General features: G+C 51.6%; 2 protein-coding genes across 2 annotated transcripts; one reads left to right on the forward strand and one right to left on the reverse strand.

The window, feature by feature from the left end:
- Window positions 1–909: 909 nt before the first annotated feature.
- Window positions 910–7356, reverse strand: POLR3H (RNA polymerase III subunit H). The gene is made up of 6 exons (XM_058022416.1): window positions 7100–7356; window positions 5813–5909; window positions 4135–4221; window positions 3090–3153; window positions 2254–2461; window positions 910–1768 (listed from the first exon to the last, which is right to left on the reverse strand). The coding sequence occupies exons 1-6, from the start codon at window positions 7208–7210 to the stop codon at window positions 1715–1717; spliced, it is 621 nt and encodes a 206-aa protein (XP_057878399.1). The 5' UTR covers window positions 7211–7356; the 3' UTR covers window positions 910–1714.
- A 5583-nt stretch (window positions 7357–12939) lies between these two features.
- CSDC2 (cold shock domain containing C2) lies at window positions 12940–22147 on the forward strand. The gene is made up of 4 exons (XM_058023652.1): window positions 12940–13160; window positions 19387–19652; window positions 19891–20013; window positions 20282–22147. Exons 2-4 carry the CDS (start codon window positions 19477–19479, stop codon window positions 20442–20444), a joined length of 462 nt encoding a protein of 153 aa, XP_057879635.1. The 5' UTR covers window positions 12940–13160; window positions 19387–19476; the 3' UTR covers window positions 20445–22147.
- The last annotated feature ends 145 nt before the right edge of the window (window positions 22148–22292 follow it).

Here is a 22292-nt window from a genome sequence, read left to right on the forward strand (position 1 = left end):
TTCCTGTCTAGGGCAACACTGCCACTATTGCAGTGATGACAAACTTGAAAAGAACACCTGCTGTATCTGATTTCCCAGCACTGCACACCTAATGTCCTAAAGCACAACTTACAGCAGGAGATGGATGTTGAGGAGTCTCTCATGAGAACAGCACGCAAAACCACATCACTACCACTTCACTTACTCCTAGGAGCCCTGACCCTGTCCAAAAGGAGCTGAGCAAAACCACCACCTGGAGTAGCTGGACTTCTTCCCCTTGCCCTGGCACTACCCAGAACAGCCTGTGTGGAAGCTGCTCACTTGTTTCACCCAAATTTCCACCTATACAAACAGCCGGGGGGTTTCTGCAAACAGTTATTTCCATCACAGCTAGATGGATGCATGTGTGAGCACTGCTGCTCTGTAGGTGGCATTCAGTAAGCTTATTGTGTGCACAGATGGACCTCAGTTACTATGTGAACCTAAAGAATTCTAGGCTCCCTTTTAATTAGGGCATTGCACCAGGAATAACAGTTGAGAATTAAGGGGTTCTAACGATGCTGCAGGGAGGGCGCTGATGACTCAGGCTTTGTTTTCACAGTTGGAAGTTAAGCAGACCCACTATCCCAGGGAATTACAGCTCCTTCCTGCCAAACGTGGCTGGCTTTGTAATTATGTGCAACATCACTCTCTTGGCAATGGGCCCTGCATAGATTTTACTCACTGTTTTGTTCCCTCCTTTCCTTGTACTGCTGTCAGGCAGGGTGATGGCAATTGTTTGTCATTGGCTGTTAGCACAGAGCAAAGCATTGGTCTCAACTCTGTCTGCCTTGAAATCCAAGTAGCTAAACTGCAGGAGGCAAGTGTTTTCTTCCTGCTAGGCAGGAAGCTAATAGTTTCCCCACAAATTGTACAGGAAGGCAGGCTGTGTGGTTTTTACTATTTATTCCACTTACAGTATTAAAACCCCCACAAACAAGGATTTAGCTTGTTGCTCAAAGCAGCCTTGGTCCATTTCAGTCAATAACAGTCAATAATTTCGTATTTTCAGTCAAGCTCCTGCAAAGTTTAGTTCATTCTGCATAAATACAGCCCACCCAAAAAAGTCATTCCCTTCAGCACAATAAGCAGCCTGTAGTTTTCCACAGTGGTCATCTTCACTAAGCCTCAGTTACTTTTGGGTAAACTCTCATTCCTGTTCCTTCTTGGTCCTTGGTCCACACTTAGCAGAACACCACCTCCCCTGCTCTCTCAGCAACAGCATTTTCCAGGTCTCCAGAGTATCATACCTCTACTAACTCAAGCCTTTTGCTGTCTCTTCTTCAATTCCTGTCAGGAGAAGGGCAGGTTTCTACTCCTCTGAGATCCAGCTCTCAGCCTAAGGAGTGATACTTCTCAATAGGTATTCTCTTCTGCCTTTACTTACTAAAGTCAATTCTTTCCTTGATTCAGGCAAGCAAAACAATTTTCCCTCTGGGGCAGGAGACCAAAGCTCCAGCTGAGTTTGTAGCTGCTGTGCTCAAGGCTTTTTGTGCCTGTAAATTCACTTCTGCACATCAGTGAAGACGTTTCTTGAAAGTCACTCTCTCTCTGGCAGCTTGGAAGCTGAAGGGAAACCAGAATAGCAGATCTAATTTCTTATTCAGCTTCAGAGGAGCAGTGAGCACCAGCAGGGTCCCATTATCCCCCAAACATCCACCGGAAAGACTTTTTGTGGAGCAGGCTCTGCTGGCAGCTAACTGTTTGTCCACCACGACAGGAGGCCAAGGCCTGGCTCGCTGATTGATCCCTGTTCATAGAGAGGAGAGCAGAGCATGCAATTGTAAACTGCATAGAGAACAGAGGAAAATGCCTAAAAACACATCATCCTTCCTGTCTAGGTTACAGAACACAGCTGCCCCTGGTGCAGATCCACCTTCCTCATGCACTGTACTCAGGTTTTATGCCAGAACACTGCAAGGAAAGACTGTTCGGTTGCCACACAGACCTTGATGTGCTGCTCCCAGCTCTGTGCTCTTCATGCACACACAGTTTGCTTTAAATCAGCCTCCCAGGGAGAACCATCAACAATCACAAAAGTGTTCCAGTGAAAACACTCAGAAAACAGAGCAACCACAAGAACAACCTCATTTCCCCCTTTTCCACTCCTTTCATTTGGTGACTCTGCTTCATGGTCAGCTTAAAGCAATCAGTTCCTTGGGAAAGGGGAGCTATTTTAGACACTGAATAAGCCACAACACTCACAAAGCCGTAAGAACTAATGCACATAGTTACCACAAGAGTGTAGGGTGCCTCTTTCTTCTGGACTTCTTCTGCTGCATTTGAAGTGGAAGCCTCTGCAGAGCTTGGACCGGTCGGTGACGTATCAACAAACGTCTCATCCACGACTCGGAAGCGGATCTCTTCCCCAATGTCCATGTAAAGGTCATGGGCCCCTTCTTCTGTCTCATATTCCCACACCCACACCTGCTCTGCTTCATCACTGGCCAAGGATTAAGGAGGGAAGCAGCATTCTGCTTGACAGATCACTTTCTGAGAATAGGCTCAATTCAGTTCTGAGAATAGGCTCGATTCAAAGCCTTTTCACAGTTATTTCCCAAACCACAATGTGCCGTCCCAGATCATTGTCTGCACAGCCCAGGACCCCCATCTTTGTGATTTTCCTGCATCAAGCTGTATGCTGCTTGTCTACACATTCCCCAAAAACACCCAGCAGCAGAAAAAGCCCCCAGACAAGCAGAACTCCTCAGACCCAAGACAACCTCGCCTACCACACTGGAGTACATCAGACACACACGTATGTAGACATTACATGATGTGGTAAAACCTGCACTCTATCTTCAGCAGCAGCCAAGACTGGAGGCAGGGATTATAACTGGGCAGGGGACACTGCCATTCATTTCCATCAGCAGGGACAATGATCCTGCAAAACCTAATGAGCGTGAGGGCCTGTCTAGCTGTGATAACAGTCTGTGGGCCTTGCCCGACAGAAGGGCTTAGCTTCTGCTGCTGAGCACCTTCATTGTTGCAGTGGTGAATGCCTGTTGGGCCAGCACTGCACAATCTTTTGGAATGAAGTAGTGAAGTTATCAAAGGTGATCAAAGGATACAACTTAGCTGGCTGCTGCAGGGATTCTGGTGGGATGACAATATCATCAAAGAATCCAAGAGAAACTGCGGAGAAAATAATTTGGTTAAGACTGAAACAATTCTTTGCAAATGATGTTCCACAGCAATTCCTAAAATGCATTTCTAGGCTCATTTTCCTTCCTCTCTCAGGAAGGACAGTGAGATTATGCAGGAATTATTCTTTGAGCCACAACACTCAATTTCAGTTGGCAGCAAAGCAACCACCCAGCTGAAAGTACATACAGCAACAGAGGGCACAGTCTTCGTGCCCGCTGGGAAAGGAAAAGGTTGTTTGGAGCAGGAATGGAAATGAAACCGTTCCAAGAAATGAGTCAGATGCTATAGAGGTCTGTGACAAAAAAGAGCTTAGAAATCACAGATGTAGTATGTTAAATAAAGACTGATATAAAGTTAGAACAGCCCCCACATTCCCCTTAAGATTTCATTATGTTGAATTTTATCAGGGAATGGACCACTCCCAAATTCAGCAACAAAAGCAGCCAAGGTAACCTTATTGTCCTAATTTAACAACTTAGCAGCAGAGCTCCCTTGTATGGAAGACTCCAAGAGGAAAGCAAAGCAACTCATCAATTATATATTCCATGACTCTGGCAGCACTGTGTGCTCACAAAGACATTTCCCTGACACGTTTTCAGGTACAGGAAATGAACACAAATTTGCACAGCACTATAAGAAAAATACATCAGACCAACACAAGCCAATAGTTCCACTTTGAAAAAAACAAATTCTGTTAACTGAAGCAAGGAAAGAAATCCCGTCCGTGCTCCAGACGGCTTTGCCTGTTATTCTTGGGCAAAAGGAAAAGGGAGTGTGGACAAAACCATCAAGGTCAGGAGAAGCTGCCACGCTCAAACCACCAATCACCCTCAGGTCAGAGCAGCACTAGAGGCTGGTAATAGCCATTAACCAGCCCACAGAGAGCATTACTCCAGCCAAAATCAGTGTCTCAACAGCCCCAAGGACTCTGCAGCTCACGTGTCCCTAATGTCAGAAGTTGCAGTTTACCATGGACGCCATCCTGACTGCAGCTTTTAATCTGTCCAATCAGAATCTCATCCAGGAAGGGGTGGAAGACCACGTAGCGGAAATGCACTTAAAAGAAAACACATCATTAATGTTATGTCCATGTGAGTAAACTACAGTCCTCCCACAGGGTGGCAGCCATTAAAACAAAATCCCACATCCTATATGCCCTCTAAAACACCCCGTTTCTTTTACAACTTCTTTACAGGCACTGATTAGACAGAAAAATGGGAATAGGAGTTCTGATTCCTAACTGGTTTGTACAAATTCCGGCAGCAGCTGATCAGCAGTGTCCTGTTCCCAGCTCCCCAGTTTTGCAAGAAGTTCACAGAAAGAAAGTGATAAACATGGAGCATGGCCTCTGATTAAGTTATGATGGAAGCACAATGCTCATGGTCAACAGTATCAGCTGAACTTATACTTTCTTGTAATACTTCTGCCTTTTATCTTTGTCTGCAATGCTGTATTTTCATTAAATGAAATCTTTTAAATCAAGTATTATCAGATTAAACAAGGTTCTCTAACATAACTGGACTTTTCCTCCAAGCTAGATAAAATGTTTCTAACTAAGTACATAGCATTTTTTATTACAAGAATGCTACACCAAGACAATCAGCCAAAGGATGCTCCTGACAAACTGAACATCATTGCAGCTGTACCTCCTCATGTTCCTCTTTTACATAAAGCTAGGCTGTGCATTATAGAAAGAGTTATTACCAGACACAGCAGGATTTATCAAAGTGCTACCCCAGATTCTGAAAGCAGACTTTTTTCCCGAGCTCAGAGAGAAAAGTTCTCTTCTTTCAGTTCAAGGAGTAATTCTAAGTTGAGGAGTTGGATGAAGATTAAAGCAAGCAGGAAAGCCTGACATCCTCCTTCAGTATTAGAGAAGCTTTTATTTGCAGGAAATGAGTTCCACTGGAGTTAAAATTTAGACAAGGGAAGGCACACATAGCCAGTGCAGTTCCCTTCTAACAGGAGATATTTCATGTGCTCAACCTAGGATTCTACACTGTAAACTGAAACTAGAAAAATGCATCTCTTACCAGTCTAAACCTTTATTTTAACTTAACAAATGAAATTTGCTTCTATGCACTTACTTCCAGTTTTTACTCAGATTTGCCAAGAGTCCAAGTAGAGAAATTAGTCATTTCTTATTAAAAAAATCACTAGAAATGTATGATGAACCAGATCTGTCTAAGTTTCAACAAAAGTGTCATAAAACTTCCAGCTAGTACAAGAGCATTAAATGCTGTACAAATGCTATATGTAGAAAGAGGTTTCATATCCTAGCTAGGGAAAATAAGCTTCAAAAAGAAAAAAAATCAGAGAAATGCAAACCCATTATTACAACTTATTTTCTATGGGCAGACTTTCAATAATTTTCAACTAAATTAACCATTTCCTTACTCCATATCTATGGTTTAACTATAGAACAGAGATGGGCTGCTGAAGCCAAGAAGGATTGGCTATTTAAAGCTCTGTTTGTACCCAAAGAAATTAAGAGACTTTCAGCATGCTCTTCTTGCCCTCCTAACAGGAACACAGTTAAAGCTGTAAACTTAAGGTTGTTACTGTCCCCAACAATTGATCTCAGCTTACATTTCCAGATCATTAATTAACCTTCTGCAACACAATGTAACTGAGGAAAAGCTCTTACCCTTGGTATGTGATGCACCATCCCCAGGAAATATGTATGAATCTTCCAGCTTTGTGATATCATACAGACAGATGCAGAGCCCAACATTGTACACCACCTGACAAAAGGAAAAAAAAATTCAAGAGCAGTAAATCAAACAACCCACGAGGTAAAATCAAGCAAACTATGGAATTCATACATTGTGCACACCTGTTCAAAAGGCAGCAACAGAGGGGTGGCAAAATGGGATGGAGTCTGTTTTGGAACACTGCCTCCAACACCACCAGCAGCACAGGGGAACCCCAATCCCAATGTTGTGGGAGCACATTTTCATGGCACTGGAAAGAACTGGAAAGAACACTGCTACAAAGAGAAATCCTTGGGGAAATTGTCAGTGGTGAGAGAGCTTGAGCTGCCAAGATAGTAAAGAGCTCCCCATCATTCACCAGCCCCACAGCTTGTCCAAATGTTAAACATGTTTTTTGCTAGAGTTACACTCTCAGAAGCCTCTAGGCTTGCCTTTGTCTTATTTTATATTAGCTCTGGGGAGACACGAGTCAAACTCTTGGTTTCTCTGCTACTTCTGAGATAGCTTCACTGCCTACAAAATTTGAGGCATCTACCAGTAATCAGTGGAAGAAGGAAGCCTTCTGCTTTTCATAAACTGCCTGTATAATCTGCTATTCACAACCCTCGACCCCTTCAGCTTGCTCTTTTGAGCTCCCTTCACATTTACAGCTGCATTTTGAGTTTTGCACCTGCCCCATATTGAAAGCCATACACTAATCACAGTCCTGGGGCTGCACAGGGAAACTCTGACCTCCAGGTCCACCAGAAAACACTTTTTATATCCTGCACCAAAGACCAACTTACTGCCACCATGTATTATTTCAATTACTAACCACAGACCAAATCAGCTATTAACAGCTTCATTTCTCTTCCAGTATTACTGTTCTACATGTGTTTATATATTTTTTTTTCTTTAAATTCCCAACTCGATTGATTAGTATGCATTTGTTTTTCAGGTTGCATTTTGGATTGCTCCTTTTAACACAAACCAGCAGCTGCTCTCACTTCTCTTCCATGCTCCTCTGCCCCATCTGGTCTCTCAGTATCTTCCCATTACAACATCAGCCATTAGAAAAATGTCCCCTTTGAGATGATACGTGGCTGTCTCTTTGTTTACACTCGCAGGGAATGGCCTACACATCTAAAGCCCTGTGACACCTCAGCAGGCACAAACACAAGGAAGAAACGCTCGGGGATGTTGTGATGCCTGCATCAACCTAAACGTGGCCCACACATTACCTTATTGGCCAATTTCTTGTTTAGCTCCTCAGCAATGGACTCGTTCAGTTTCCTTTCAAACTGCCAGGGAGGGATTCTCACAGTGTCAGTCATCTCCACCAGGACAAACATGGTGCCGGGGGGCGAGGAGACGCCAGCAGCCTCGGGAACGGGAGGGCAGCCAGACGTGTGGCTCGGAGCCCGGCGGGGCGGTGTCCCGGCTGTCCCGAGGGAAGCGGGCCCGGGGGTGCCGGGGGTGCCGGGAGGTGCCGGGGGGAGCCGGGGGGCGCCGGGGGTGCCGGGGGGAGCCGGGAGCGCCCCTCACTCACCCACCCACCCACCGCACGCGGAGCGGCCCGCGCGCCCCGGCCTCGCGCCACTTCCGGCGCCGCCGCAGCCAATCGCGCTCGGCGGGCGGGTCGCGCGCCCTGATTGACACGGGGCGGGGCGGGGCCCTCGCCGCCGCCATTTTGTCCGTCCTCAGGCGGGGCGGGGCCGGGCCGGGCTCGGCCCCCGCTGACCCCGGAGCGGGGCCTGAGCCGCGGAGGCCCGGGGTTCGGTTTTGGCCAATATAAACCTGGAGAGGGGCTCAGCGCCCGGGCGTCCTTTGCAGGGATGCTGTGTAGTTCCCTCCTTCCCCTTCGCCTCCGGGCACTTTCTCCCCTGCCACAGCTGGAACAATTCCCAGCTGCGGTTATTCCGATTTAATTTACCATTTTCGTAAACTTCAATCCAGATAGGGCAGCAAAGATCACAGAAGCACGGAACAGGTCGAATAGGAAGGGACCACAGTGGGGTATTTGGTCCAACCTCCCTGCTCAAGCAGGGTTGATAAATAACATAGAGAATAGGAATTTTCAGAGATAGTGTTTTATGTGTCCTACGTAGATAAGGAATGCCTGCTTTCTAACGCTTCAGATTGTGTTAAAAAGTTTGTTTCCCAGCCATTTTGGTATGGTGGTCATCCCAAAGCACATGGCACAGGAATTGCATCCAGAGGATTCCTGAGGAGACTCCACAGCCCCTCTGGGCAACCAGTTCCAATCTGTTCCAGAGGCCGGGCACCTGCACAGTAACAAAGTTCTCAAAGTTCTTCATGGTCAGGTGGAGCTTCCTGTGCACCAGTTTCTGCCCCATTGCCTGTTGTCCTATTGCTTGGCACCACCGGGAAGAGCCTGGCTCCAGCCTCCTGGCACCCTTCCTGTACTCATACACATTGATGAGGTCTCCTCAGTCTTCCCGAGCCCAAACAGGCCCCACTCCCTCAGCCCTTCCTCATAAGAGAGGAGCTCCAGTCCCCCAGTTATCCTCGTTGCCCTCTGCTGGACCTGCTGCAGGAGCTCCTTGTCTCTCTTGCGCACAGGAGCCCAAAGATGCAAGTCTCTGCCAATTCTTCAGCTGTTTGCCCACATCTCCAGCAAACCTGAGTGGGTTTATAATCCTCTCTGCACCTGGAAGTCCCCCACAGCTGTGTCTGCCCAGTGCTTAGGTCAAGGTTCTTCTCAGGGACAAACTGCCACCATACAGAGCTGGAATAGTTTGAGTGTTAATTGCCAAAAAAGAAACCAACCCCCCTTGGATAATTTTTGAGGCCTCGGTGCATTCTGCAGTGAGGGAGAAGCAGCATGAGGGATGGCATAAAAACAAGGGGGTGTGCTAACGTCTGAGGTTTGTCAGGGAAATGAAAGGACGTTGTTTGAAGTGTGCTTAAAAAAAGATCTGCCAGGAAAACCAAACATCCCTGACTGACAGTGAAAACTGCACTGTCAGCATCATGGCTTTGATGCTAAGGCTAAGTGTGTCATCCCCCATGCTCCCCAGCAGCGTGTGGTGGGACAGTAACGAGCAGTTTAGGGAAGAAATCATTAAATGTTGAACTGTCTGGGAAAGGGAGGGGGAAACAAGGTTGGAAATACCCTGGCTAGGCCTCATTAAGAAGGTACCTGACTTGGACAAGGAGGTGTTGATTTCTTCACAATTACTCTGTTTCATCAGGGTCTATTAGGTTGTGGGGTTGTTGTTGTTTTTTTTTTTAATCCACGTGGCTGGTCTGCCCATGTTTGGCATATTAGTATTAAATAGGGGCCCAGAAACAAGATTTCCCCCGTCACCTGGGAAGAGCAGCAGCATTTTCCTTAGAGCAGCATCTACTATCTCAGCAAGGAGCTTTGCTGCCAGCACAGCAGACACCACTCTATCAGAACACCTCAACCCAAATCCCCAGAGTTTCTTGCTGCTCTTGTCCTACTTCTGGGAGCCTTACAAAGGTTCCTTTCTCCTGCACTCCACTCAGGGCTGCGCTAATCTCGGCACAGCACAGCTTTGCTGGCACACATGCCACATCCCTTGCTGCTCTGTCCTGGCCTCATGCAGGTCTGGCAATGCAAAGTTTGACCTTTATCTAGTGCAGCTTTTGCAGGTGTCTGTAGCTGCTTCAGAAGAGTGAATTTTTCTCAACCCTGTCCTGGCAGCAGGGGAAGAAATAGCTTTGGTATCACACAAGGAAAGAGACCTTAAGCACTGGTAGTTTTGGCAAGGTGATCACTCTGGGTGCTTGTATATAAGAACTGTAGGGTTAAATAGGGGCATGTGCTCAGGGAATAGTAGACAAATACCTGGGAGAACATGGGAGATGGAGGGAAGTGAATTTGGACAGAGTCATATCATACTTCCATTTCTGGCCCATTCTTGAGCTAACATTTTCCACACTTTCAATACTTGTGCCCCATCGGGGGCTTTTGGGTGCCCAATACAAAGCAGACACATCTTCCTTCAGCCTTATCCACAGCCCCCAAAAACAGCTGTGTGAGATCTGCAGGGCCTTGCTTCATACTGTCTTGGGTCCTATGAGTGAGGTCTTTCGTGTGCTGTAGAGTGCAGACCAAGCAAGATGTGCAGAATGTCTCTCCTGTATCAGCCCTGTGATTGCCAGCAAGGATTGAATGCTGTGGGCCACTCCTCGGTAAGGACAATAAGATTCCTCTTCTCTCTGCAGCTGTGTGTTTCACTGAAACTTGCAGGTACTTTGATTTCATGCTGGGGAAACTGAATTGAAATGTGTGCAGAGAAAGCTGGTGAGGGCAGTGTCAGATGAGCTTCACTGCCTCTGGTACCAGGCTACAGTCACCCCAGAGCTGAGTCTGGCTGTCAGTGTTTCAGCCTCCACAAGTAACATCCCAGACTGTGGGAAATTGTTTCCAGTCTCACTTTCTTCAGGTAGCCCCTCCCCAATCCCAAGTGGGGCCTGCCTGGGCTGTCTATGCATGACCGATGTTGCTCTGTTCCCACCTAGGTTTTCTCCCCAGAGGAATTCCATATTTCATAAGTGCTGTCTTCAATGTAAAAATATAAACAAAAGCCAAATTATGCTCTGTAGAATATGGGTGTTGCCTCAGCTAATGGTAGTGCTCAGAGTTGCACTATATTTATTGCTGCTTCTCAAGTGTCTTGCTGCTGGAGATGATGTGAACATCTTGGTTTTGCTGAGTTGTCTCCTCCCAGTAACACTGACATGGTGAATACCCAGAAATCCACAGTGCCTGCACATACTTTTTTACACATAGCCATAAAGTCTCTAGAGTCTCTCTCAGCAGTACTGGTGCTTTTCCAGTATTTCAGAGCATGATTCTCAGTTGCTGGGTTGGTTTTTTTTTTTTAAGCTTTAGCTGCTGGAATCCAAGGGTTGCAGAAGAGTTTTCCTGTTCCTCAGAGAAAATACCAGACATTTATCATTCTCTTGATTGTATAGGAAAACTGGAAAATAATATCTGAAGTTACCTGAAGGATTGGAACCTTTGAGAAAAATGAAAGGGGCCCCCAAATTACTTGGTTTAAGATTTCCTCTGTCCCCACATGCCCATGGCTCTTGGAGAAAACTGGCTCTGGAATGCTAGGGGAGGTGAGTGGTAATTTGCATCTCAACAGTTCTGGCCCTCCTTTGATTGACTCCAAAGGAATTATGTATCTTCTCACATATAAAGTCCTCCCCGCTCCTGCCTGTGCTTCCATCTCTGCAGGCATCTCTGGCACCCCCACTCCCACTCTCTGTTTGATCAAAGCTTCCCCTCTTCTCCTTTTATCATTTTTAAAGCATGCCTGCTTTAGACTCTCTGCCTCCTCCGCTGCAGCACATGCCCAGAGTCACCTTCCAGCCAAACATACTTCAAGTGCCTGTGCATTTTCCATCAAAAGCCTTTATGTGGGAGAGCCAAAGCTGTCCCCCAAGAAAGGAGAAGCCATCTCAGGATAAACTCAGAATGAAGACTGAGAGCTGGCTGGGGCCTCTTCCCCTTCTTTTGCAAAGTTCTGAAGAGTAGACTGGAGAGATAAGACTTGTGGTGTCTGTAGGGCATGAATGGAGCTCATGTTCTGCCATGGAATAGTCCTTGAAAAGCCACAAACAGTGCATGATGGACAGTGGTAGAACTCACTGGCACTTGGAATTTCAGTGCTTTTTGGTGCCCTTGCCATGGACTGTTCTCTTCTGCCTGTGGAGCTTTTTTCTGCATTATAATTCATTGACAGGAGAGAGACAAGTGCCTTGTGATCTCATCCCTCTGTCAAAGCCCTTGGGACAGCCCCATATCAACACCCAGTACCAGGATGGATGGATGGATGGATGGATGGATGGATGGATGGATGGATGGATGGATGGATGGATGGATAGATGGATGGATGGACGGACGGATGGATACAACCAGGTGGAGCAGTTGCAACCCTCACTCCTGCCTCTGTGCCATGCCTTGTGGTTCCCACACAACTTGTATGCCACCCTGCAGCCCTGAGGGTGTTTGTGGAAAGGGTCTGGTTAGCATCACCATGTTCAGCTACTTAGAATGTATCAAGGAAAGAGTTTAAGGAAACAAAAGCAACCCACGACCACCCCAGGTCACAGGATGCCCATAACAGCTCCCTGCAGCACTGACACTGCACCATGGCTGTTCCGGGTTGCTGTAAATTTTATTCCAGGATCACAGGGACTTGCTTGGTAAAGTGCTGATATTGACTACCTTTCTACTCCAAAATGGGGCTGATATCATCTAAATCGCCCCTGAGTTATGCCTGCCCAGCCTGTTCTTACCAGCCTGCAGTGATGGAGACCCTGCTGCTTGGCCAGGCAATCTACTTGAGTAATTAACTGTCTGTTCTGTTAGAAAGTGTTTTCTAATGTCCAACATCAATCTTGCTCTTTGTAATTTAAACCCCATTACTCCTCGCCCTATTCCCCAATGGACTCAGCAAACGATTCTGCCCTGTCCCACTGCCCCACACCCCGACCAGAGAAATTCTCAGGCGGATTTAAGGCATGGCCTCTGCCCGCAGAGGTGGCTCCCCTGAGCACGGTCACACATGCACGGGGGAGAACAGAAAGGAAAGATCTTTTGGCACAGTGCACTGATAGAAATGAGACCCTTGGAAAGCACGTGGGTTTGTGATGGCTGACTGTGGGCCCCGAGGGAATGGGGCAGTAAGAGGGGTTTGTGGCATGTGCCTCTTGTTCTCTCCTACTGTAGTACCCAGGGGTGCTTGGGCAGGCGGGAAGAGCGGCTGCAGGGCACGAGTGGGACTTGGGGTGACAGGGGAGAGGTTTCACCCATTGTGAGGGACCCTGTCTGCATCCCTGCCTGCACTGCACACCCCATCCTGCTGTCCCTACAGCCCGTGGGGCGGCCCCACTGCGTCCGGCTGTGCCACTGGCGTGCGTCACCGTGCGCAACCGGAGCGATGCAGCCCCCCGGGGCCGACCCTCGTCGCCTCCGGCCCCCCATGCAGACTTTCTCCTTTAAGCCCAGCTCGCTCAGAATTGACCGGGCTGATCCCTCCCACCTGCCCGCTCCCCCTGGCCCGGCCCTGACGTCAGGGGAAGGCGTGCGGGTGCGTGTGTGTTCGAGGCGCACATCATCCATCCGCACATCAGACAGCGCAGACCCGTCAGCCGGCAGGCAGGCAGCCGAGACAGCCCCCGGAGCCGGGCTGCAGGCGACACCGCTGCCCCTCGCTCGGCAGCGGAGCAGCGTGCGGCCCCTCCGAGCCCCAATGCTCTGCAGAGCGCAGCTCCAGGGAGCCCGTCGCTGCTAAGGAGGTGGGTAAGGGCACGCACAATGGCCATGCAGCCCGCCAGGGCTATTGTAGCCGGAGATTAAGCTTCACGGACCACCTTTTTCTTTGAAACCTGCTCTTTCCTTTTGACGGTGGAGAGGTGCGAGGATGAAGCGTGACTTCCCTCCTCCGGTTTGGTTATTCCCCACCAGCCTCAGGAACAATAACTCCCCTGGGGGTGGCGGCGGCAATGTTGCACGTCTGCTTTGGCTTGGGGGCAAATAATCCAGGGCTTTGCCACGGAGGGCTGAGCTCAGCTGGGATCCGGCTCTCGGATTGCCGGGTGAGCGGGAGGCAATTTGTGAAAAATCTGACTTATCAAAGTAGGCTGATAGTTATGGGGGCTGGAATTGGGATTTCTTTGGACTGGTTGCACTATTCCTGACGATGGCAAGTTAGATCCACAAAGGAGGAAGGAAGGACACAGACGAAGATGTCTGTGCCATGTCTTTGAACAGATACTATGCTAATTAAAAAACATAAAACCATCACAAGAAAGTAAATAAATCTCACAAATTTGGTATTTGGGAATGATGATTATGCATACATGCTTTAAAGGTAAATCAAGCCTCCATGATGGTTTCTCCCTTTGCTTCTCCTTTGCGTTTGTCAGCCTGCTTGCTTTCCCTCATGGCCTCTCTGAGAACTGGGCAGCCCAGCACTGACTAAGGGAGCTTTTTATAATCAATCCATAAAGGTGACATTCATATTTTAGCGCTAAGCAGGCTGTATCGTAGGCGAGACTATCTCAGCAAAGATCTCTGAAGTTGGGAATGTGATTGGCTTAGCTGGGGAGGGGATGCTGTCAGTGTGCATTGCCCAAAAACCGCCTAATTTTATTTTTCATATAGTAATTTGTCTTGTAAAAGGGGTTTGTAATAGGCAGGATAGGTGAGAAAATGGCTTTGCTTGGTATTTAACTCTTAACATGATCTGGTGACCAGAAAAGGGGAGTGGGGGAGCTTAGAGGCTTTCATTAGCATCAGACAGAGACAGCATTTATAAAAATCTGCCAGACACCAAGGCTGTGAGCCTTCTCCGAGGAAGGAAGGATGGAGAAACATAGCCCAGCCAGCGTTGCAGTGGCCCTGCTCACAGAAACCCTGCCTGGAGCCATCGTGGTTCCTCAGCTGGTTCCTGCCCTTCATGGCAGCCCCCCTGGGATCTCTGCTGGCCACCGTGTTGTTGTTGTGTCCCTCGGCAGGTGAATATGCCCAGCAGTGGAAAAATAGGATTTTTGTTCTTGCATTGAGCTCTGGGGACGCGCTCGTGCGTCTGGAGGGGTGTAGCTCTTCTCTGTTTCAGCCTGTGTCTAGACAAGCTGAGTCTGGGGGGGCATCAGCCTCCCCGAGAATGGCAACGGGCCAGAGCATTGCTTTCTGTGCTCCACACAAGGGGTGAGGAGATGGCTGCTGGCAGCTGGCTGTGGAGATGGGGTGTCTCTTTGACATACAGAGACCTTTTTTCTGCTGGGGTGGGTTTAGAGGGGTAGTAAACCTGACTCCTGAACTGAGGCCACTGGCAGTCGCAAGGGATGGAGAAAACGTGATGGAGAGTGGCATGGAAGAGCCCGTGCAGGAGATTGCTGCAAAAGGCAGCAGAGGGAAAATAACCTGCAGCTCCTTGGCTGGGGCGGGGGGAGCAGTGGCACTCGGGAGAGCCAAGCGTGGTGGCACCCAGCATCGGAGCTGGGGGTTCACAAAGATGCAGGCAGCATCCGAGCTGGGGGTTCACAAAGATGCAGGCAGCATCCGAGCTGGGGATTCACAAAGATGCAGGCAGCATCCGAGCTGGGGATTCACAAAGAGAAGCGGCGTCGTGAAAGGAGCTGCCCATAAAGGCGACGGTGTGGCCGCCGAAGGGTCACGTCCAGAGCCGGAGCGTGAGGGCCGCCGGCAAAGCGGCCACCCACCCGCCAGTCCATCACCCCGGGCATGCCGGGGGTGCCCGCGGACGGGAAGGAGCACAAAGAAACGCCGCTCGGGAGGGCCGGCTCACCAGGGCGATGAAGCTAATTAAATATGTATTCCCCCGCCCGGGCGAGGCAGCGTGAGGGGGCTTTTTTCGCTGCCACTAATGAACGGGGAGTGGCAGATAGAGGCTGCTGCCGCTTCAAAAGGCTCTTTCCCCCCTTCTAGCGGGCCTTGAAAGGCTGTTTAGTTAAACAAGGTCACAGCCAGCACCCAAGTCAATGTGTTTGGCTTTAAAGAAGGGGAGAGAGACAGTGATTTTATTTGATAAACCGCAGACCTTTCAGTCGCTGCTGATGAATGGGGTACTTGGATCTCGAGATAAAAGCTGATGTGTCTACTGCCTGTCTGCCTTAATTGGCCTGGGTTTCCTGCCTCCGCCTGCAAGGGCTCCTGACTGTCAGCTCCTCTTGCTCAGGAGCCTGCCCTCCCAAAAATATAAAAGCAAAGCTGCCTTCTGCTGCCAAAGAAGACCCTGTCACCAGAGGGCTCTGGGGTTTGGCTTTGAGATGGTTTTTTTGGGGGCGGAGGAGAGGAGGTGAGCAGGGAAGGAGGTGTTTTTTATAAAGAGCATCCTTTTAGGAAGCCCTGGGCTTGCAGCCACTTTCCTCCTTGGCTCGGAGGACTGTCACCCCGGGAGACCCTCGGAGCAAAGCCACCAGGAGGAGATGGGGAGGAGCGAGGGGGAGTCCGGCAGTGGCAGGGGAGGGTGGTTACTCTGGAAAGGCTTCCCGTGCCCCGCGGCAGAGCCGGGCTGCTGCCGCCTCTCTGCTTGCTTCCTCAAGTGACCCGGATTCCGTCCCTGCACTGCATACGTGCGTGGGGTGGACAGAGTGTCATGGGGTGCTCTCAGCCAGGCCGGGAGAGACCTGAGGTGGGGAGAGATGCTCTCATCCTCAGCAGAGATTACTGTGGCCACAGGAGATTGAGGAGAGGGTTAAAATGCCTCTTGTGCCGAGGTACTCCCTCCTTGTCCCCTGCTGGGGCTGCATTGTGGAGAAATGGTTGGGGAGAGAGCAGGGAGGGAAGGAGGACAGCAGACGTTTTCCCTGGTCTGCATCTGGGCTGGGAGGGGAGGAGACACTGGTGAAGATATGCTCGTGTCCTCACTCTTCTTTCAGCCTGCTTCTGCCCTGAGTTTAATTTCCTCGGTCCCTTTGTTTGCAGCAGGGATTTAAATGAAGTGGGAGGTAGGATACAGTCCTGGAGACCCCCATGTGCCAAAGCTCCTACACGGCCTCAGCTTCACCAGCACCACCAAAGCCAGGAACTGAGCTGCTGGGCACCAAGGCTGACCAACAAATCTGGGATGCTTGATCCTGGTGCTGAAGAGGGGCTGAGTGCTGCTGGCTGAGCGAGACAGCCTCAGCCTGGCTCCAGGACAGGGATCTCTGCTCCAGCCCCTGTTCCAAGCAGGAGATAGAGCAGGCAGCTCTGTGACATGTCCAGGCAGTGCATCCACCAAGAATGGGGATCCTACAGCCTTGCTGTGCCCTGTGCCTGTGTTTATCCCAGTGAGCTGCCCCCCAGCATCCCCCTGGGCCATCCAGAGAGACCTTAGAGTGCCTGTGGGGGATTGCACCTCGCTTGCTCTCCCACAAGGAGCAAGCTCAGCTCCTGGGGGCAAAGAGCAGCCCAGGAGGGCACCCTGAGCTGCTGCCCTCAGCTCTCAGGAGCAGACTGTCTGCCTCCTCAGCAGTGCTCTTGTTCTTCACCACTCATCCCCCAAAACAGGGAGCCTTCCAGGGCACCTGGGCCTGGGCTGGTCCCACAGGTGAACCTGGGGCAAACCCCTTCTTGGTTGCCACTTCATCAGAGCACACCATTTTGTCCCTGCAAGCTCCCCCTCCTGCACACCCCCTTGCCTCTTATTTTAATTTTGCCTCTGGGAATCTTCCATCTTTCCAGCCTCTTGTGGATGCCAACCAACTCCCTCAGCATACTAATAGTTTGCTCCAAGCATCCTTATTCAGGTAACATACCCTCCATTGTCCCTAAACTAGTGGGGGAACAGAAAGGGCTCCTCTGTCAGAGAAAGCCACACAGAGGAGGTGCACCACCGTGGTGAGGCCATTTTCAGAGTGACGGCTTCATGATGTGGCAGAGAACTGAGAGCTATTTCCCTCAAATCATCCCACTCCTCCAATCCTGACACCTCCTGGGAAGGTGACAAATGCTGCAGAAATGCATGGGAATCACATCACTTCTAAAGTGCTCTAAAGTGGCCAGGCTGCTCACCAGCACAGGCAGGGAGGTCAAATGGGGGCACAGATGGGAACTGTGAAGCAGTTTAAGGACTGGTCTGGCTTTGGGGTGTCTCACTTGGGTGCTCCCTGAGCCTTGCTGAGCTCCTTAGGCGTGGAGGAAGGAGATGTGAGCCTGAGCCTGGGAATGGGACAAGGAGATGCTGAGCCAGGGTTTGGGGGAAGTTGATGCTGAACCTGGGCATGGAAGCAGGAGCTGAGCAGTCCCTGTGTGGGGTGGGATGGAAGCAAAGGCAGATGTGCATGCTCCAGTTGCTGTATGGAGGAGAGGAGCCACTGAAGCACAGGAAAGGTTTGGTGTGGGGATGGGTGGGGAGCCAGCAAAGGGAAAGACAGTTTGGAGAGGTCTGCAGCCACAACTGGAAGTTGTCTCAGAGGGCAGGAGGAACGTGGTGGCTTCTGCCTTGGACTCTAGTGTGGCCTTTACTGCCTGGGCCGGGGGGAGAAGCTCTGCAGGGCTGAGAGGGAGCAGCTGTCAGGAGGCTGGCTGAGGGCTGCCCATGTGGGGGCAATCCAAGCTGGACTGGCAGCCGTGGGGGCCCAGTGGCAGGCACAGCCCCTGGCAGAGGAAGAAGGTGGAGGTGGGTGAGGGGAACAGGAATTGCCTGGTGCTTCCTTGACACTTCAGCTGCTCTAGAAATCTTTTCCCATGTCCTTGATGCCTGCTAATTTCAGAGTGGAGGTGACCCCCTTTTGTGCATCCCCCCAGGGCCTTTGTGTCTCAAAAGGCCACAGTGAGTCAGAAAAGAAATTAAATATTCTCTGTGTTTCCTGGTGTGTGCAGGTGTTGTCCTAAAAGATGCTGCATGCTCCAGTGGGGTGCAAAAGTGCTGATGGGGGTGCTGGGGAAGGGGATGGGATCCGTGGGATATTGGTCTCCTCAGTTCCAAGTGATGGAAACTCCTGAGGAGCAATGGAAATGGGTGAGCCCCCACCCAGTGCACCCAAAGAGAGGTGCCCTCAAGCAACCCCTGGCGTGGGGCACCCTGGGAACGAGGCACCAGCGTCAGATGCAGCAACTGATTGGAATGAAAATCAACAGAGCAAGGCTTTTCTCAGCAAGCAGCTGCAGTCCTGATCACACATCAGAGCATCTGGGAGACTGGAAAATGCACAGCCCCTCCAATTTCATGCTGGGGTGCTTCAGTAAGGACAAGAGTGCCCACAATTGTGATTGCTCTGTCTGCAGGGTTTCTGCCCCTTAGGGTTTTAACTCCTTGCAAATAGCATGATGCCTTCAGAAACTGGAGCCTGATGATGGCAGCAGCAGGAGGTTGTGCCTGTGTAGTGGCTGGGCTGAGGTGCCTGAGGGACACGAGGGCTGCTGGCAGCCTCACCAACAGTCTCCTGGTGTTCCTTCGTTCTGTAGGAATGTGTCTGGATGGGCAGCAGCTGCTGGCTGGGATTGGGGTTGTCCCGTAAATCCTGTGAGGCTGAAGCAACCTCCTGTGCTGGGAAGACCTCAGACCCCTGACCTTGACGTACTGACCTGTTCTCTCAGCCTCTTTTCTTCACTTTTTAAATCAGCAGATGGGGGATGTTCTCAGAGCCTGGGACTGGAAGCCCAGGCATGCTGGCACTGCATGGGGATCCTTCCCAAAATGGTCCCTGCCTGTGGCAGCCCATGCCCCACTGCTTCTTTTCCCAGGGTGTGCTTTTTACTGACTTCACCTCAAATATGTGGGATTATCCTGGCAATTGAAAGGTTGAACAAACCAGGTTCTTCCCTTGGGATTGATTTTCTGGAACATCCCAGATGACTTCAAGTTGGGACAGGCTTCCTGGGGCAATTCCCCAGGGGCAATTCCCCTGGGGCAATTCCCCAGTGCTGGAGGTTGGGTTGGTGTCCAACGCTGAGGGCTGGCAGCGTGTGGGAGCTCCGTGCTCCCATAAATGGCTGGGAGCTGAGGGACAATTCCACTTGTGCCAAAAGCCTCACAGAAGGCCCTGTAACTCCAGCCCTTTTGCTCCCCAGGTCACCAGCAGCAGGCCCACACTCCTGGGCATCCTTTCTCCTGCTGCCCACCCGCCCGATCCCAAGACGGAGGAGCCCAGCGACCCCGCCATGTCATCGGAGCCCAGCGCCCCGCCGGCAGTGCCACCCCTGCACTCGCCCAAGTCGCCGGTGTGGCCCACCTTCCCCTTCCAGCGGGAGGGCAGCCGCATCTGGGAGCGGGGCAACCTCCTGCTACGGGACCTGCCCAGCCCCCTCCCCACCAAGAGGACCAGGACCTACTCGGCGTAAGTACCTGCTGGGTTTGGGACTGTCCCGTTGGTCACCTGCGGTGCCTGCAGGACCCTCTGCACCCGGAGCGCTTTGTCACCTGGTGCCCGACATTGCTGCACAGCCCTGCCCAGAGTGCTGCGGGTGGGTGCCCTGCACTCGGCCTGGAACCATCGTGTTCATAGCAAAAATCTCTCCCTGTGCCTCCACCTGGGCAAGGGCCACCAGTGAAAAATCTTCCCTTTCCTTCTGTAGGACAGCACGTGCCTCTGCTGGCCCCATCTTCAAGGGTGTCTGCAAGCAGTTCTCTCGCTCCCAGGGCCACGGGTTTATCACCCCAGAGAATGGCACTGAGGACATTTTCGTGCATGTGTCTGAGTAAGTCCCAGGGCTGTGCGGTGCTGGAAGACCCCAGGGAAGCCATGCCATCAGCATGGAGCTGGAGACTTGTGGGCTGGGGTGTGGATGTCTCCATGGGGTGGACATGGGTCTCTGCTTGTCCTGTACCTTCCATCATCAATGGGCTTTCTTTTCCAAGGCACCACTGATGGGTCAGGTGCCTTCCTTCATTCTGGGTGGTCTGGGGCAGGGGTCCCTCTCTTGGCTGGGGCACCACCACCACCACCTCTCCTTTCCTCTCCTGCAGCATCGAGGGAGAGTACGTCCCAGTGGAGGGGGACGAGGTGACGTACAAGGTGTGCCCCATCCCTCCCAAGAACCAGAAGTTCCAGGCAGTGGAGGTGGTCCTCACCAACCTGGCGCCCCACACGAAGCATGAGACATGGTCTGGCCAGATCATCGGCTCCTAGGCGCCCGGGGGGCCGCCAGCCGCTCAGCCCCATGGAGCAAGCCTGCCCAGCCGCTCCCAAGGGGCGTGGGGGCAGCCGAGGCGGCGGCGGGGCCGGGGCTGCCCCCAAACGTGCAGGCGTTTGCGTTCAGTGTCTTTTATAAGGTTACGGTTTCCTTTCTCTGTGTGTGTTTGTAAGTGTCTGTCGAGGGGGACAGGGGAAGCAGAGCCCTCCCTGACTGTCCCCCAGCTCCAGGGGCAGCACCGAGCCCCATGTTCCATTCCTTGCTCCTGAGGCCACGGGGAATAGAGGAGCCAGTCCTGGCCCCAGCCCTCCAGCTCTACTGGGCTGAAGCAGGTGCCGAGAGCAGGAGGGGGTGGGGAGAGGCTGGGCGGCTCAGCTCACCCTCCTGAACTCCACTCTGGCAAGATGGGCACCCCACTCAGTCCACAGTGGGACGGCAGCAGTGGGACATGCCCTGGAGCAGGGACAAAACAGGGTGCTGTGGGGTGGCATATCACTGTGCGGGGTCTGGGTGGCTGAGACCCATCCCCATCGCTGGCAGCTCACAGCACCCACCTGAGCCACATCCCTCCATCACAAGATCTCAGGTTAGCGGTGCCACAGGGAGGAGACTGGTTTACAGAAAGCAAAAATTTGGTTTTAAGAGGCAGACAGCTGCTGGCAGGGCACCCAGGGCACTCGGTGCCGTGCCTGGGGGGCTGCACCTGGGCACAGGGCAGGGGGCACTTGGCACCTCTGTGCTCCCTGCTGCTGCTGGGCAGTAATGCACTTTTCTTGGCTCAGTGCTGACATGGTTTTGGGGAGACAGGCACTTTCTCCTCCTTCTCTTGCCCCCCGGCCCCCTGGGGACCCCCTTCCCATGCGTGTGTGTGTGTGTGTGTGCATGTCTGTAGCTTGCTGGGGCGGTGAGGGGCTGAGGGGTCTGAGCAGCCTCAGCCATGGGGCGAGCACAGCCACCTCCTCCCCAGCCCCTCAGTGTAGGCAGGGTCTTGTATACAAAGCACAAACTTTGGTTTTGGTCTTTTCTGCCATACCCTGGCCAGGTGGGCTCCCACAGCTCCAGGGAGCAACAGGGCAGAGGGCACTGGGACAGGGACAACGTGCACTGGGCTCAAGAGCTCACCCCAGGGAAACAGTGCTGATGCTCCAGGAATTACCAGCATCTTCAGGGGTTCACAGCAGGGCTGGGAACAGTGGGGTCCCAGAAGGTCCTCCCAAGCAGGGCAGGAGGGGACAGGCAGCTCCCAGAGCACCATGCCAGCAGGAGCTGCTGGCACTGCTGGTGCTCAGCATGGATGGAGAGGGGTGTTTGCCACCTTTCTTGCTGCTGCTGTTGCCAACAGGGCGAAGTGGGGAGAGGAGCAGAGCGAGGCTGGTGCCACGCAGGACAGCTGGGCCCTGTGGATTCAGGAGGACCATGCTGGTGTGGGAATTGCCCCAGGACCCTCCGGCCCATCTCACTGCCAACCCAAAGCCTGGCTCTCCCAGGGGCTGTGGCAACTGTGGCTCAGGCTCCAGGCATGCCCAGGGCATGCAGTCAGCTTGGCCAAGGCAAACTGTTGGATTTTTTTTTTTTTGAAATAAACTAAAACCCTAGACTTGTTGGTGTTTTTACAACTCTGGTGTGGTTCCCGCCTGTCTGACCATGTGTCAACCTTTGTAACATTGGCAATAAACCATTAAAAGTGACTTTCCCATGAGCCCTGCCCATCCTGGCTCTTTGTGCTGTGTGCATGTGTCACAGTGACTCTCCCAGGTAAAGTACCTGTAGCACCCAGGAATTGATCCAGACATCAGAAAGGACTCCCCCACCGTGTGTCCCCGAGGGGGCTGGAGATGCTCCAC

The sequence above is a fragment of the Melospiza georgiana genome, chromosome 4, assembly GCF_028018845.1.
Source record: "Melospiza georgiana isolate bMelGeo1 chromosome 4, bMelGeo1.pri, whole genome shotgun sequence".
Classification (NCBI taxonomy): domain Eukaryota; kingdom Metazoa; phylum Chordata; class Aves; order Passeriformes; family Passerellidae; genus Melospiza; species Melospiza georgiana.